At 39.3% G+C, this 17,005-nt stretch overlaps 1 protein-coding gene across 7 annotated transcripts in view; it reads left to right on the plus strand.

Moving 5' to 3' along the window:
- DYNC2H1 (dynein cytoplasmic 2 heavy chain 1) overlaps positions 1-17,005 on the plus strand; it is a 339,313-nt gene that overhangs the window by 209,629 nt on the left and 112,679 nt on the right. For all 7 annotated transcript variants that reach the window (XM_058686519.1, XM_058686520.1, XM_058686521.1 and 4 more), the window contains 2 exons: positions 2,212-2,420; positions 5,011-5,115. In XM_058686519.1, coding sequence (XP_058542502.1) covers positions 2,212-2,420; positions 5,011-5,115 — 314 coding nt within the window. The remainder of the gene's footprint in view (positions 1-2,211; positions 2,421-5,010; positions 5,116-17,005) is intronic.

Below are 17,005 nucleotides of genomic sequence, written 5' to 3' on the forward strand. Positions count from 1 at the left end.
TTAATATGCACTGTAGTGTTGGTTTCAGGAACTTAATTTAGTGATTCATCACTTACACACAATGCCCAGTGCTCATCACAGGTGCTCTCCTTAGTCCCCATCTCTAATCTAGCCCATCCCCCACCCTCTTTCCTCCATCGACCCTCAGTTTGTTCTCTGTCGTTAAGAGTCTCTTGTGGTTTTTTCCCCTCCTCTTTTTATTCCCACACTTCCCATAAGTTCATCTGTTTTGTTTCTTAAATTCCACATATGAATGAAATCATATGATATTTGTCTTTCTCTGACTAATTGTGCTTAGCATAATACATTCTAGTTCCATCCATGTCCTTGCAAATGGCAAAATTTCATTCTTTTTGATGGCTGAGGAATATTCCATTGTATACATACACCACATCTTCTCTATCCATTCATTAGTCAGTGGACACTTGGGCTATTTCCATAATTTTTCAAAATGCTTTAAACTTTATTTTATTTTTATAGTATCACTATGAGATCATCATTATTAGTGCCCTTTGAGGATGAGGATACCAAAGCAAGGAGTTTGAATGATTTGTCATTATGTTTGACACTTGTGATGGAATTAATTAATAGCCTCACATTATTTTTTACACATATCACACCACTGAGTTGTGAATAAGAGGCCCGTGCTTTAAAGTGATAGTGCATCTCATGGTAAAAATCTAACTGTATAATCTTAGGATTCTAGAATTTCTTCGCATGTACACAATTAAGTACAAAAAAGAGAAAAAGCTCTAATTATATGGGTGAGAAATTATGTAGCTCATAAGACCCGGGCCACATGTATAATCTTGATGCCTGAGTTTCCTGATCTGTAAAATAAGGTGATAGCAGACGCATGTCCATTGATTCAATTTTTGAGAAGGTTGAATGAGAAAAGCCCCATGAAGCATTTGATATTTAGTACATTGACTATATTGAGTAAGTTAGCAGTAATTGACTGTTTTTGCTATTGCTATAATTTCAGTTCTGGTTTTTTAGTCTTAAACAAAACTCACCTTGAGAACAGTGGGTGTAAGACACATAAGATCTTAAAAGTTATATAAAATATATTTTACATAATAGCTAGTTGTATTTTATAGATTGAAGGTCCATTAATGTTTCTCTGTGCCCTGGTGGCCTACTATGCATGAATCGCTTTTCCATTACTAATATATTACTTAGTAAACAGCAAGGTAGCACTAGAAAATGGAGTCCTGGTGAAGTCCCTTGTTAGAGCTGTTTGGCCACTGTTGATCATAAGATGTAGGCAGGAAGCAACTTTAATCAGTCTTCCACGCTGCAGACACCCTGCCCTGCAGGAGGCCACCTCAATCACCTGTGCGCTGTGGCCTGAAATAGCACAGACATCCATCTTTGTGCGATCTCGGACTTTATAGTAATCAAATGCAACTAGACCAGCCCTGCTAGTAGTGAGGGGAACCAGCTACTATAAATGTAATGGTTTCCTATAGTTACTGCGGACGCGAGGTTTAATTCTTACATTTTAAAATTACCACTGAACTGTGGTTAAGAGAATGCTTTTGTCGCAAAATGAAGTAATGACTTGAGAGTCTCGTGTTGTTTTATACTACATTTCTTTGCTAGAATAGGAAATGGACAGTTGACTGTTAAAATCAGGACATTTAGAAGATTATAATATGTGAAGTGATTTTTTCAAGTTTCCTTATTCAGATTTTTTTTTATGAACTGAGATTTTCATCGTTATATAAAAATAGGCTTTGGATATATTCTAAATAGGACTTTCGCATCTGAGGAGGCCGTGCTGTGTGGTCGATAAGAGTACAGCTTTGGGTCCAGATCTTTGGGACTGCGTGACTTTCTGATTTGGGTCACTCAGCCTCTATTCCTCAATTTATTCATCAGTATAATTAGATCTTTTTAATATTTCTATGTTATGAGGCTTAAGTGACATTTGGGGAATTTTACTTGATTAAATAATCTCAATACATACTAGCCGTTCTATGATTATATTAATATTAATTATTATTAAGAATTTATTAATGAGCTTTACATTCATATTAGTGAGATTGTAAGGAATGATTTAACTTGGTTTAAATGTATATTGTCATATCCTATAAATATAACTGGAGACAAGAATTTAGTTAATATCTCAGAATAATTTAGAATATTTTTAGAATATTTCTAATATGTTAGAAATAAAGCTAATAAAAGTTTGTTTTAAAATTCTAGGTACCAAAGATGTTCAGTGGGAATTTTTACACGGTTTACTTGAAAATGCTATTTATGGCGGACGCATCGATAACTATTTTGACCTTAGAGTTCTTCAGTCATACCTGAAACAGTTTTTTAATTCTTCAGTAATTGATGTTTCAAACCAAAGGAACAAGAAAAGTGTTTTTCCATATTCCATATCTCTCCCCAAATCCTGCAGCATTCTGGTAGGTAAAATTCATCGTGTGTAATCTATTCCCAAATACTTGAATCCTTTTCTTAAATTGTTGAATACATACATGTTTATTTTCAAATGGACAAGTAATTCCCTTTCACAAGTATGGATTATTGTTATGCACTGTGCGGCCTATTTCTGGTGTCTTACACACTTGTGAATACTTACAGGAGATTGATTGATGATAACCGGATGCAGTGTGTAGGGAAATCTTGGAGGGAGTGGCCACGGGAAATGTTACAAATGTAAGAGCACTGTGAAGATCCACAAGGAGAGGGTCCACGAGTTCCCAGTGGGCACAGGGAAACTGAAAGAAGTCCATCACTCTTTAACAAATCTGTCTTCATTTGCTGGCTTCTAAATTTAAATCAGCTCTAACCATATGAGGGATACACTCTTGGTGTCGTTGAGGGGTATTTACTTTAGCCAGCTGGAGCTTTCCACCTTGAGTCATCCCACAAAAGCCGGTAGGATGAAGTCCTCTTTTCCACAAAGTAGCACAAAATGTGGCCCGAAAGATGTCAAGTCTCATTTATGTGGCCTCAAACTTAATCTTGGCTTAAAGTCCAAATAATGTCCTAGAACATTAAAATCATTTATCTCTTCATGAATTACAGGGATACATATTCAGTTGTATACTTCTCTCGGAATTATGCATTTTTTTTTGTCATCTAAGTATTTTTCAAGAAGATTCTTTTGTTTCAGTGACATAATTGTCAAAAGTAAAAGTTTCGAAACCAATATTGAATATATTACCAAATGTCTTACCTGTTGAGTATCCTGTCTGTTTTGTTTTTCAGTATCTTTCACTCATTTAGTCATGTATTCATTACATGACTAAGCGCCCCGAAATATCCGTGTGCCTGCCGGTGGCCCTGTTCCAGACCATGTGGGCACCGGGGGCGTCTGTGGGGCTGACCTCCTAGCGAGAGGGCCTCACCCAGCAAATAGAGGCGTCACATGGCTATTCATGGCGCGCTCATTTCACACAGTGCACTGACTGGTCTCCCCTCTCTATTTGAGGTTTAAACTGAAAAGTAAAAGCCCCACAGAAAGTGCACATCATTAATGTCCTCGGCAGTGAATTTTATACACTGAGCATGTGAGTGTAACCAGTGCTGGGATCCGGAAACAGAACGTGACCAGCTCCCCACATGTCCTCCTCCTGCCCCCTGTCATTGCCGCGTCCCCCTCACAGATGAGGCCCTTCTAATACCGACGTTAGTTTCACCTGTTTTTGAGCTTTGCGTAAATGCTCTCATGGGGTGTATATTCTTTTGCCTCGAAGCGCGGAGAAATCCGTGTGGACGTGCAGCTGCGTGTTACGGAAGAAACGTGTCCGTGTACAGTTGTCAGGGAGAGCAGACGTAGCCAGTAGAGATGAGAGAGGTTGACAGCCATTTTGAAATGAACAAAGGGAAGTGATAGACAAAAGTTGCTCTGTATTTATAGGATGATTTGTGAGAATCAGTGTTCGGCTTTCTGTCTAGTAGAGTCCTACAGAAGGAGGAAGCCAGAGCTTCCCGGGCGGGTGACGACACCTGCGTGTGCCCTACACTGCACACGCATATACAAGCCTGCCCTGGGTGCTCCTGTATGCACGTGCTTACACCCCTCTATGTATTGGGATTCGACAGTTTGACGAAGTTAACCAGTGTTCGCTTACAGACAAGATGGGAAAGATTTCCAAAAAAAAAAAGCATGCCTTTCCAAAATTTGACAGGTTTGCAGGCCCTGGGCTTCCTGGAGTTCAACCGTTGCCCTGGAAATAGTTGTCAGACAGCCGCCAAGGATGGGAAAGAATGCTGGAGTCTCTTTAACAGCTGTTCCTCCTAGTTCAGCAAGAATGGTGTAGATGCACACGCAGTGTCCCCTTGAAAATAATTCGTTCTTCCTGACAGCATGCAAACAAAACAGGTCTTACCCTTGAGCCAAACTGAATAATTTCTCCCTCTTGGTCCACACTTAGGTTTCTCATCTAGAGTTTTGACTCTAACTGTGCTTGGTAAATTGAGCCTTTGCAATGCTGACAGTAATTTGGGGTGAAATGAGAGGATTATCAGTGCATTTCATTACACTTCACCAGCGGACTGAGGACTGACTGTGTAATGGCTTTATGGAAAGTGTTTACAGAGAGCTTTTTGCTTTCCAGAGTAAGTGTATGGAGGTTTCTGGGGTGTCAGGAATATTTATCTTAGGGTAAGCGGAGCTGCGCTCTGCACATAGGTCGTGGGTCGGATGCGTGGTAAGTAATCACAGGGCTTTCCTGGAAACATGTTATGTGACATCTGACACAGTAGCCACAGCCACTCAGGTAGTTCGGTTTAATAAGTGCAGGGTCCCTTCGAATGTGCGGAGTTGAATGTAAAAAATCCAGTATCACATAAGCTAGGGATGAACAAGTGGTAATGAGCATATTTTCTGAAGATGACTAAGTGAGTGTTACCCAGACTGAAAGGGAGATTGACCTGGAAAGCGTAATCATGTGAATAACCAATACTTCAGTACTTGCCAGTATCTGTTTTCAGTGGTTGTAAGTTCAGTGCTTACCGAAAAGCTGGTTTCCACTTGTTCACGTTTAGGACTACCGTGCTCTCATCGAAAAGCTTCCGGAGGACGACAAGCCTAGTTTCTTCGGTCTTCCTGCCAACATTGCTCGCTCGGCTCAGCGCATGATCAGTTCTCAGGTAACCTAGGACAAGGGGTGCTGGAGGGAAATGTCGCTCGGGAGCCTGAGAGCAACAGGATGAGACTTGCTTTAATCTACAGACCCCACAAGCTCATACTGAAAATTTTTATTTTATTTAGCACAGTACATTCCGGTCCCACCCTAAATAAATTTTAAAGGAGCCAAATGGCTCCATATTAAGAGATTTGTCAAAATTAGTAAAATAACACACTGAACACTATCGCCTCATCCAAAATATATGTATTTTACCTCTTGTGATTATTTTCAGGCTACTTTTTTTTAAGTTTTTAAATTTCAATTCCCGAATTTTTAACCATACAGTGTAGTATTAGTTTCAGATGTACAATATTGTGACTGAACACTTGCACACATCACCTGGTGTGCGTCACCACAAGTGCCCTCCTTCACCCCCATCCCCCACCCACCTCCCTGCTGGTGACCAGCAGTGTGATCTCTAGAGTGAGGAGTCTGTTTCTTGTTGCCCTCTCTCTTTTCCTTTTGTTCACTTGTTTTATTTATTAGATTCCACACATGAGTGAGATCATATGAGATTTGTCTTTCTCTGACTTATTTCACTTAGCGTAACACACTCTGGTTCCATCCACGTTGTTGCAAATGGCAAGATTTCATTCTTTTTGATGGCTGAGTAATAGTCCTCTGTGTGTGTGTGTGTGTGTGTGTGTGTGTGTGTGTGTGTACACACCACATCTCCTTTATCCATTCATCAGTCGAGGAACAGTTGGGCTCTCTCCGTATTTTGGCTGTTGTCAATAGTGCTGCTGTAAACATCTTCTTTGCACCTTTCTATGTAAGATAAACCTTTTTAAACAGAACAGGATACTGCAGAAGAGTCAAAACTTCCTTCATTATTAGAAAATGTATTGGCCATCCTTACTGTGTGTGTCAAGAATTCAAAAGATTGAAATAATTTCTTTGGAAAATGACTAAAGAGTATTTTTCAGTGTCTGTTATTTTACCTGGCATGCCTTTCATTTAACATCCAACATTGCATTTTTAAGCCATCTTTTGGCATTTTACAATTTTTTTGTTTAGGTCAGTGTTGGCGTTTCCTTTTTAAGAAAGAAAAAATGAGGAAATGGAATGAATAAGCAGCTTGCAAGTTAACAGGATGCTAATGACATGTTTTCCTGGTCTTCTCAATGCTAGCCAGGTGTGATTGCTTGAGGCGGTGCATCACAGGATCGCCTGGTCTGCTTTACACGGGATGTTTCAGTCAGAGGCTCCTCCCAGATTTAATAGTGGAAGCATGAATCACGTAGGCATTGTATAAGAATCATGATCTAGGAATAAAGGAGAAAATTAGGATGTTTTGAGGAAATGAAGGCTAGTTCTGGTCATAAGACATTAGCAGCAAGGAGAAAAATAGATTTGAAAACTGGTTTGTAGAATCCCTTTTGTCTCAGAACAGTTAGTTTTCCTAAAATGATGTCCTGTACTGTGTGCACTCCTGACATCATATTACTAAGCATTGTCAGTCGATAGCTTTACTTAGGTCTTTTTTAAATCATGATTTTTGTATTCTCCCATGTAGTGTCGTTTAGGTCCTTGTTAATACACGTTTATCATGACGATGGTAGTGGTGGTGATAGTTTCGTACTTACCTGCCTTCCGAATTTGGCTTTGCTAAGCACTTTACATGCATTACCTCATTTAACTCTGAAAACAATACTGTGATATGAGGGTCATTATTGAACTCACTTTACAGTTGAGAAGATCGAGGCCACAGGAGATTATTTTTCCCAAGATCACACTCTTAGTAGGTGAACGAACCGGGTCAGTGAGCATGAGTTCACGTGCACACAGCCCGGCCTGCCCCCACGGCGGTTCCAGCCCTCTTCCATCATGAGAGTCCATACTTCTCTCCATAGAGGTTTCCTGTTTCGCACCGCCTCCTTTTCGTGGGGGAGAAAAACCCTTTTGCTAGGTAAACATCTTTGGTAAAATAGTCTTTTTTGCATTTTGTCACCTGTTGACCTAGGAACTCAGGTCATATCTTAATGACAAACATGTATTTGAATAAACTTTATGAATGGGGAGTCTGGAAGATAAGTGAATAAATTAATGAAATATTTGAAAAGTTAAGAAAATCTCAAGTATCTTGACATTAAAATGTAATGCAGTTTAAATCAGCTGCCTGTGGAGTATTATCCGTCATCTGTATTCTCAGGAATCCTTCAGAGCTTAGAAATTGCTTTATAGCTAGACTTAAGAGTCTTTAGCGCAAGCAACAGTTTTTGCAGAAATAATTCCCTAATTCACTGCTTCATGAAAGATGTACCACTTCCTCATTGTGATTCAAAAGTGCCATCGTGATTTTATAGTGAATATTCATTACAAGACTAAGTAGAATTTGTGTCCATTGTTGATCTAAATACCATGGTACCTGCGTATCTTAAACTCATGGTGATACCTTAAACTCGTAGAGGATGAGGCTTTGTAGAAGAGGGGCCATCATGACTCCTACTGAGTCACTCCTGAGGCTGGTGGAGATCAGGTACTCGCGACAAATGTTCATTCACTTTGCAAAGAATTGAGAAAGTAGCAGCATAAAAAATTACAGCTGCAAACAAGTGAATAAGACCATGTGATGGATGAAGGAACCTCATAGTATTTCTAAGGCTTGGGGATTAAAAATTCCCACCAGAAATTGGATATTAAGGTATGTAAAATCGATAAGGAACGTGAGGCTTTAACCATATTGGTGAAACCTCAAAGCCAGAATGAAGTACTCGGAGAAGTAACAAGGTTATCTGCTTGGTTCTTGTGGGAGCTGTGTTCCGTAACCACACGCACTTGTCTGCTCCAGTAACACCCAGCCCCGGTTTGTGACTCCACCTCTTTACATTACTGTTCCCTTCACAACAACGGGCCGTAGGTCTGTAAGATCTCAGAGATCCAAATCTGTTGTTTTCTCTTTCTTTTTCCCAGATTTGTCTCCTTGTCACTGTAAAAGCAACAGACCCATGTCTTTACCGTTTTTTTCTTTTCTTTCCCTCTTTTTATATTTAACTGTTCACCCACGATTGCAGATGTAGATTAATCCTCAAACTGACATAATTGTTTTTTTTAACGTTTATTTATTTTTGAGACAGAGAGAGACAGAACATGAACGGGGGAGGGGCAGAGAGAGAGGGAGACACAGAATCGGAAACAGGCCCCAGGCTCCGAGCCATCAGCCCAGAGCCTGACGCGGGGCTCGAACTCACGGACCGCGAGATCGTGACCTGAGCCGATTTTGTCTCTCTCAAAAATAAGAGAGAGAGAGAGAGAGAGAGAGAGCGCGGTCGGCAGGGGGAGCCGGGGGTGGAGAGGGAGACACAGAATGTGAAGCAGGCTCCCGGCTCTGAGCTGTCAGCACAGAGCCCGATGCGGGGCTCGAACTCATGAACCATAAGATCATGACCTGAGCCGAAGGTGAATGTTTAAGCGACTGAGCCACCCAAGTGCCCCGCTAATTTTTAAATTATAAAACAGTGTCTTTCATGTGGTGTTCTAGGACTAGCATATCTCATTTTACATTATTTTTCTAAGGTGTGTAGGTCACTGGCTTAGCTGTAGTTTCATTCATTATTACTGCAGTATAATCATAATAACATCATGTATATTACATAATGTACATATAATTATGTAAATGCCGCACTGTTACACACAATGTTGCTGTGTACCTGTGTGTACATCTCATGGTCTGTCGAGTGCAGGAGTTTCTCACGATGTGCATCCCCAAATGGACCGTGTGCACATGGTTTCAGTTCTGTGCTACTGTACACTGTCCCCAGAAGGTCTTGTGTCCACACCCTTTAATTCCCACCAGGTGGTATTTTTGGATGCCTTCATATTTGTTAAACTGATGGGTTACACTGCTATCTCGGTGTGGTCTTAGCTTGTATTTCTTATTTTTGAGATTGAATATCCTTCTGTGTATTTATGGGCCATCCCTGATTTTTAAGTGCAGGGACAGCAGTGAGACAGATGTGTCTGCAGCCCATTTGGAGGGAGCGACATGGTGGGATGTGAGGCCAGGAGGCAGCAGGGGCAGCGGGGGGCCACACAATGATGAGCCTCGTGACTGAACCACCTTAGGAACTGGCCTGCTGTGTGGCACTGACCTTGGGGGATAAGACCTGTCAGAGAGCTGGTGTGGGAGGGACGCCTGTGCTGCTGCTCGAAACTGCCAGCAAGTTTGGGGAGGCAGCTTTTACTGATGAAATCCCTTACTAGCTATAATTCGTTTAGAAGAAGAAGTTCAATTAAGTTAGCTTACTTATTTTCCTACAAGAGCTATATATTTTTAAGTGTGAGCTACGTATTCAGTTTTTTTTTCCCCTAACATGGCGTGAAGTTCCAGAACTTTATGATTCTTTAAGACTCAATAGCAGCTTCATAGCAAAGTTCTTAAAAGGATTTGTGTTCATTCTTTTTTTTCTTTTTTTTTATTATGAAATTTTATTGTCAAATTGATTTACATACAACACCCAGTGCTCATCCCAACAGGTGCCCTCCTCAGTGCCCATCACCCACCTTCCCTTCCCTCCCACCCCCCATCAACCCTCAGTTTATTTTCAGTTTTTTTAAGAGTTTCTTGCTGTTTGGCTCATTCCATCTCTAACCTTTTTTTTTTCCTTCCCCTCCCCCATGGTCTTCTGTTAAGTTCCTCAGGATCCACATAAGAGTGAAAACATATGGTATTTGTCTTTCTCTGTATGACTTATTTCACTTAGCATAACACTCCCCAGTTCCATCCACATGCTACAAAAAGGCCATATTTCATTCTTTCTCATTGCCAAGTAGCATTCCATTGTCTATATAAACCACAATTTCTTTATCCATTCATCAGTTGATGAACATTTAGGCTCTTTCCATAATTTGGCTGTTGTTGAAACTGCTGCTATAAATATTGGGGTACAAGTGCCCTTATGCATCAGCACTCCTGTATCCCTTGGGTAAATTCCTAGCAGTGCTATTTCTGGGCCATAGGGTAGATCTATTTTTATTTTTTGAGGAACCTCCACACTGCTTTCCAGAGCATCTGCACAAGTTTGCATTCCCACCAACAGTGCAACAGGGTTCCCGTTTCTCCATATCCTCTTCAGCATCTATAGTCTCCTGATTTGTTAATTAGCACGACCCTCGAGAAAGTCGAGATAGAAGGAACATACTTAAACATCATAAAAGCCATTTATGAAAAGCCCACAGCTAATATCATCCTCAATGGGGAAAAACTGAGAGCTTTCCCCCTGAGATCAGGAGCACGACAGGGATGTCCACTCTCACCGCTGTTGTTTAACATAGTGTTGGAAGTTCTAACATCAGCAATCAGACAACAAAAGGAAATCAAAGGCATCAAAATTGGCAAAGATGAAGTCAAGCTTTCAGTTTTTGCAGATGACATGATATTATACAAAGCTGTACTCATCAAGACAGCATGGTATTGGCACAAAAACAGACACATAGACCAATGGAATAGAATAGAGACTCCAGAATTGGACCCACAAATGGATGGCCAACTGATCTTTGACAAAGCAGGAAAGAATATCCAATGGAAAAAAGACAGTCTCTTTATCAAATGGTGCTGGAAGAACTGGACAGCAACATGCAGAAGAATGAAACTAGACCACTTTCTTACACCATTCACCAGAATAAACTCAAAATGGATGAAGGACCTGAATGTGAGGAAACCATCAAAACCCTAGAGGAGAAACCAGGAAAAAAACCTCTCTGACCTCAGTCACAGCAATTTCTTACTTGACACGTCTCCAAAGGGAAGGGAATTAAAAGCAAAAAATGAACTATTGGGACCTCATGAAGGTAAAAAGTTTCTGCACTTCAAAGGAAAGAGTCAATAACACTAGAAGGCAACCGACAGAATGGGAAAAGATATTTGCAAATGACATATCGGATAAAGGGCTAGTATCTAAAATCTATAAAGAACTCACCAAACTCCACACCCGAAAAACAAACAATCCAGTGAAGAAATGGGCAGAAGTCATGAATAGACACTTCTCTAAAGAAGACATCCAGATGGCTAACAGGCACATGAAAAGATGCTCAGCATCACTCATTATCAGGGAAATACAGATTATGTTCATTCTTGATGGTTTTTCTGTTGCTTAAGATTGCGGATTAATCGCTAGTATAATAATTTTAGCAATGTTGGATTGAATGGCTTTTATGAACTCGGCAGCTGCACTTATCCTGACTCAAAACGTTTTTCATCAGTTATTAGGGAAGTCTCAAGTTCCTGGTAAATTTATTTTTTGGAATCAGGGAGCCCAGATGCTCTTCTCTGTTGAATGTATTTCCTCATATTTCAGGAGCTTGTTTGTAAGTCACAGCTTCGCCAACAGTGCCATCAGCAAAGAGAGGTGGTGTGTACTTTCCTGCACCACGTATCGACTTCTGACTGTTAAGTGTAGGCTGGTCCTAGTTAGAGTACCTGCTACTTTTCAAGTTCTGAGACCACTCGAGACAAAAACAAAAGGATCAAAAGACATTCTCAGTTTCTTTAGTTTTGTGACTTGCACAATGATGTCATATTTGTTATTTTTGAAAGTTTATAATGAAACGCTAAGTTCACCAATATTATAAATTTGATGTTTTGCTTACATGTGTTATCGTTTAGTAAGAAGTAAAAATGCCTCTTCATTTGAAAAATAGCTCTTAAAAAGGAAACAAACTTTTATCTTTGCTTTGTGAATGGTATTTCACGATCATGAAAGAAAAGTTGAGAAAGAATGTTTTTCTTTATTGAATAATTCTCAATAATAGGGAAGGAATGGCAGAATTTGAAAAATCATTTTTACAAATCTTAATAAAATCATTGATTCATAAAATCACGATTCCCAGTTTGAAACCACTACTTGGAAGATTGATGGGGAAATTTACAAGAGAGAGATTATTTGGTGCTACTTGAACTCAGGGACCGGCCTGCATGCCGACAGCAGTCGAGCATGCTCCCTGTGCCTCCTGATGTGTCGCAGGATGAAGTACGCTTCCCGAAAATGTCTTCTAAAAAAGTGAACTTGAATCTGATTGAGATTTTAGAACTAATTTTTGGTTATCAGGAAACACCAGGGGTTAAGGGAACAAACTAAAAACAGTGGATCCAGAATGTGAGACATTCTGCAGGACAACTGACTCAGTTTTATCAACCTGTTAATGACATTAAAAAAAAAAAAAAAAGGAAGCTCAGAGAAACTGGTCTATGTTAAAGGACTTAAATACATAAAACTGCATGATCTTTTGTGGATACTGATTCAAGCAATCTGAAACAAATGTTGAGGCCATCAGGGAAATTCAATATGGACTAGGTGTTATGGGACCCAAGGGAATTTTTTTTAACAAATGTTTGTTTGTACTGACCCTAAACACCACTCTTCCACTTTCCTGGTTATTCTCTGAACTTCTTAACATTTTTTAAAAATTGTAATTGCATGTATGCAATGCAAAAATATCCTGTTTCATTTGTACAGTGTAATGATTTGACTTTTGTGTAATTGCAAACCGATCACCGTAAGTCTAGCTACCATCTGCTGCCACACAAAATGAATACACTATTACTGACTTTAGATCCCATGCTGTATATTATACCCCTAGCACGTAACTGTTACTGGAGGGGACAGTGCCTCTTCATCGCTGTCACCCAGTTTTGTCCACCCTCACCTTCTCTGGAAACCACCATTCTGTTCTCTGCATCTAGGAGTCTGGGTTTTGTTCTCTTTTTCAGGTTCTACATATATATGAAATCATACAGTATTTGTCTTTCTTTTAGCACAGTACCCTCAAGGTACATCCATGTTGTCTCCATGGCAAGCTCTCATTCTTCATGGCTTTGTATTGCATTATATGTATGTATTATGTTCCATATATATCATGATACATACTTATATGTGTATAAAGTATGCACACATTTATTCACCATATCTTTATTTAGCCATCCATCTATCAGTGGACACTTACATTGTTACTGTATCTTGGCTGTTGTAAATAATGCTGCAGTGAATGTAGAGGTGCATTTGAAAAGGTGCATTTTCAAATCACTGTTTTGTTTCTTTGAAGAGATACCCAGACATGGCATTACTGGATCGTATGGTACTTCTATTTCTCATTTTTTGAGGAAGCTCCATACTGTTTTCCCAAGTGGTCACCCCCGTGTACATTCCCCCAGTAGTGCACAAGGATTCCCTTCTTTCCACATCCTCACCAATGTATTTTTTTTTTTTTGGTAATAGCAAGTCTTGTAGGTGTGAGGTGCTATCTCATTGTGGTTTTGATTTGCATTTCCCTGCTGATGAGTGATGTTGAACATCTTTTCATGTGTCTGTTGGCCGTCTGTAGTTCATCTTTGGAAAAGGTCTATTCAGGTCATCTGCCCAATTTTAAATCACATTGGTTTTTGGTGTTGAGTTTTATGAGTTCTTTCTAAATTTTGGATACTGACCCCTTATTAGATAATATAGTTTGCAGATATCTTCCCATTCAGTATGTTCCTTTTCAGTTTGTTGATGGGTTCCTTCACTGTGCAAAAAAGCTTTTTAGTTTGATGTGGTCCCGTCTGTTTATTTTTGCTTTTGTTTGCTTTTGTGGTTGTCAGATTCAAAAAATACCACTAAGACCAATGTTGAAGAACCTACCAACTATGTTTTCTTGTAGGACTTTGATGGTTTCATGTTTTAAATTCAAGTCTGTAATCCATTTTTAGTTACTTGTTGGGTGGAGGATAAGAGAAGTCATTTCATTATTTTCCATTTTGATGTCTAATTTTCCAACACCATTTACTGAAGAGACTGTCCTTTCTCCGTTTGGTATTCTTGCCTCCTTTGTTGTAAATTAATTAACCACATACATGTGGGTCTCTTCTTGTCTCTCCATTCTCTTCCATGGATCTATAAGTCTATTTATGCCAGTACCAAACTGTTTTGATCACTACAACTTGGTGGTATAGTTTGAAATCAGGGAGTGTCGTAGACTCTAAGTCTCAAGTACTCTCTTGTTCAGCAAGAGAGCAGGACACAGGATTAAAAGAGAGAGATGGCTAATATCCAGGAAAAAACAAGAGCCCCTAATAAAGGTCCTTGTCCCGTATTTATTAAGATCAGAAGGCTTACAAACAAAGGCTTACAAACAAAGGCTTACAAAGAGACAAACTGGGAACATTAACTTGGGGATGCAAGAGAAAAGGAGGGTTTTGAAGATACACGGTGTTTAGGGTTTTGGTCAATATAAAATCCTGGCACCTGGCAGATGGGCAGATGGTTATTAACGGCAGGCAGGAGGTGCCGTGTCTGTGTATCTTAGCTGGCCCAGGGGATGAGAGAGATAGGGGGGATAACCTCAGGGTTGACAGGCCACCTTTTCTTTTGTTAACCATCTCTGCTCTGGGCTGCTTCACCTGTAGCACAGCGGTCTATAGCCCTATTTACCTGTTTATCTAACTTGGTCCTTTCCTCCTGTGAAAGCAGATTTCTGCTCTAGTACTAAATTGGGGGGCATTTTCATCCTGATTCCTAATCTTGCTTATCTCATATACCTTTGTATTGGGTGCCTTTGCTCCCCTTTCTATTCTGGGGCCTTTGCCCCTCCCTCTCTATTCTGGGGTCCCTGGCCTGTCCCTCCTTTATTCTGGGCATCTTATTTTGTTTACCCAGGCTTAGGTGAGGGCACCCCATGGCTTTGTAATTCTTTATGCCTTGTTAGCCCATTGGTGCAAGCCCAGGGAATTTCTAAGCTTATTCCCCACAAGGGAGCATGTTGCCTACAGCATTATTCTTTTTTTCAAGACTGCTTTGGCTGTTCAGGGTCATTTGTGGTTCCATACAAGTTTTAGGACTGTTTGTTCTGGTTATGTGAAAAATGCCATTGGAATTTATATAGAGATTGTATTGATTCCTTAGATTGCTTTGGGTGGTGTGGACCTTTTAACATTTGTTCTTCCCATCCATGAGCATGGAAGGTCTTTCCATTTATTTGTGTCTTCTGTTTCTTTCATCTGTCCCATTGTCAGTGTATGGTGTATTTTCACCTCCTTGATTATATTTATTCCTCGGTACTTTATTCTTTTTGATCAAATTATAATGTCTCTTTCTGATGTTACATAATTTGTGTATTAGAAACACAACAGATTTATGGATGTTGATTTTGTATCCTGCAACTTTATTGAATTCATGTATCAGATCTAACAGTTTTTCCATTAATTCTTTAGCTTCCTGTATATAGTATTGTTATGTTCAAATAGTGACACTTTTACTACTTTACAGTTTAGATACTTTTTTTTCCCTTGCCTAATTGCTGTGGCTAGGTCTTCCAATACTGTGTTAAATAAAAGTGGCAATAGGGGGCGTCCTTGTCTTGTTGCTGTTCTTAGGGGAAAAGCTTTGATCTTTTTTTCATCGAGTGTGTTGTTAGCTGTAGGAGTGTCTTATATGGGCTTTATTATATTGACATATGTTTCCTTTTTACCCACTCTCTTGAGAGTTCTTTAAACCAGATATAGATGTTGAATTTTGTTAAATGCTTTTTCTCCGTCTATTGAGATGATAATAGGATTTTTAACTTTGAGTTATGTGATGTACCACATGGATTTGCAGACGTTGAATCATCGTTACATTCCTGGAGTAAACCACACTTTATCATGAGTCATCATCCTTTTAATGTATTATTGTGTTTGGTTAACTTTTTTTTGTTTGTTAACATTTTATTGAGGGTTTTTGCATCTATGTTTATTAGTGATATTAGCCTGTAATTTTTTTGTAGTCCATCGCTCTACCACTGAGCTATATCGCCATGACCTGTAATTTTCTTGTAGTGTTCTTGTCTGCTTTTCTTACCAGGCTGACACTGGCCTTGCAAAGGGTGTTTAAAAACTTTCACTCCCCTTCAGTGTTTTGGAAGAGTTTGAAAAGGATAGTTATTAAATCTTGTTTGAATGTTGGGTGGATTAATCCACTACCTATATATTTTTCCATTGAGATTATTACTCTCGTATTTTTTGTTACTAATTACTGCCATCTTTTCAGTTTAAAGAAATTTCTTTAACATTTATCGTACATCCAGTTTAGCAGTGAAGTTCTTAGCTTTTGCTTATCTAGAAAATTATTTTTCTTTCATTCAATTCTTAATGATAACCTTGCCAGGTGGAGCATTCTTGGTTGGAAGTTTTTTTCCTTTTAGCACCATTGAATGTGTCATACCCCTCTCATCTGCTAATGTGAAGAAATTGATGGTAGCCTCATGGGGTTTCCCTTGTATGTGACAAGTTTTTTTTTTCCTTGCTCCTTTAGGAATCTCTCTTTATCCTTAACTTTTACCATTTTAATTATAATATGTCTTGGTCTAGATCTCTTTGGTTTCATCTTATTTGGAACTTTGCTGGCTTTTCTGTCCATTCCCTTGCCCAGATTAGGAAGTTTGCACCCCTTATTTTTTCTGATAAGTTTTTTGTCCCTTTATCACTCTGTTCTTCTAAGATCCCTATAATGTGGATATTATTCTGCTTGATGTTGGCCTCCACAACTTTTAAGATGTATTCACTTCTTTTAATTCCTTTTTCTCTTTGTTGCTCTATCTGGGAGAATTCCGTTGCTTTGTCTTCCAGTTCACTGATGTGTTCTTTTGCTTTATGCAGTCTGCCATTAAGCATCTCTAGTGTACTTCTAGTGCAATTATTGTATTCTTTAGCTCTGTGACTTGTGTTTGGTGCGTTCTTATATTTTTTATCTCTTTGTCAAAAGTCTCATGTCTTCATCCGTTCTTTGAGTTCTTTATCATCCTTATAACCATTTGACTTCTGTATCAGGTATATATTTCGCTTTGTTTCATTAAGTTCTTTTTATGGAATTCTGTCTTTTTCATTTGGAATGTATTCCTCTATG

This window comes from Neofelis nebulosa, chromosome 10 (assembly GCF_028018385.1).
Source record: "Neofelis nebulosa isolate mNeoNeb1 chromosome 10, mNeoNeb1.pri, whole genome shotgun sequence".
NCBI classification, from domain to species: Eukaryota; Metazoa; Chordata; class Mammalia; order Carnivora; family Felidae; genus Neofelis; species Neofelis nebulosa.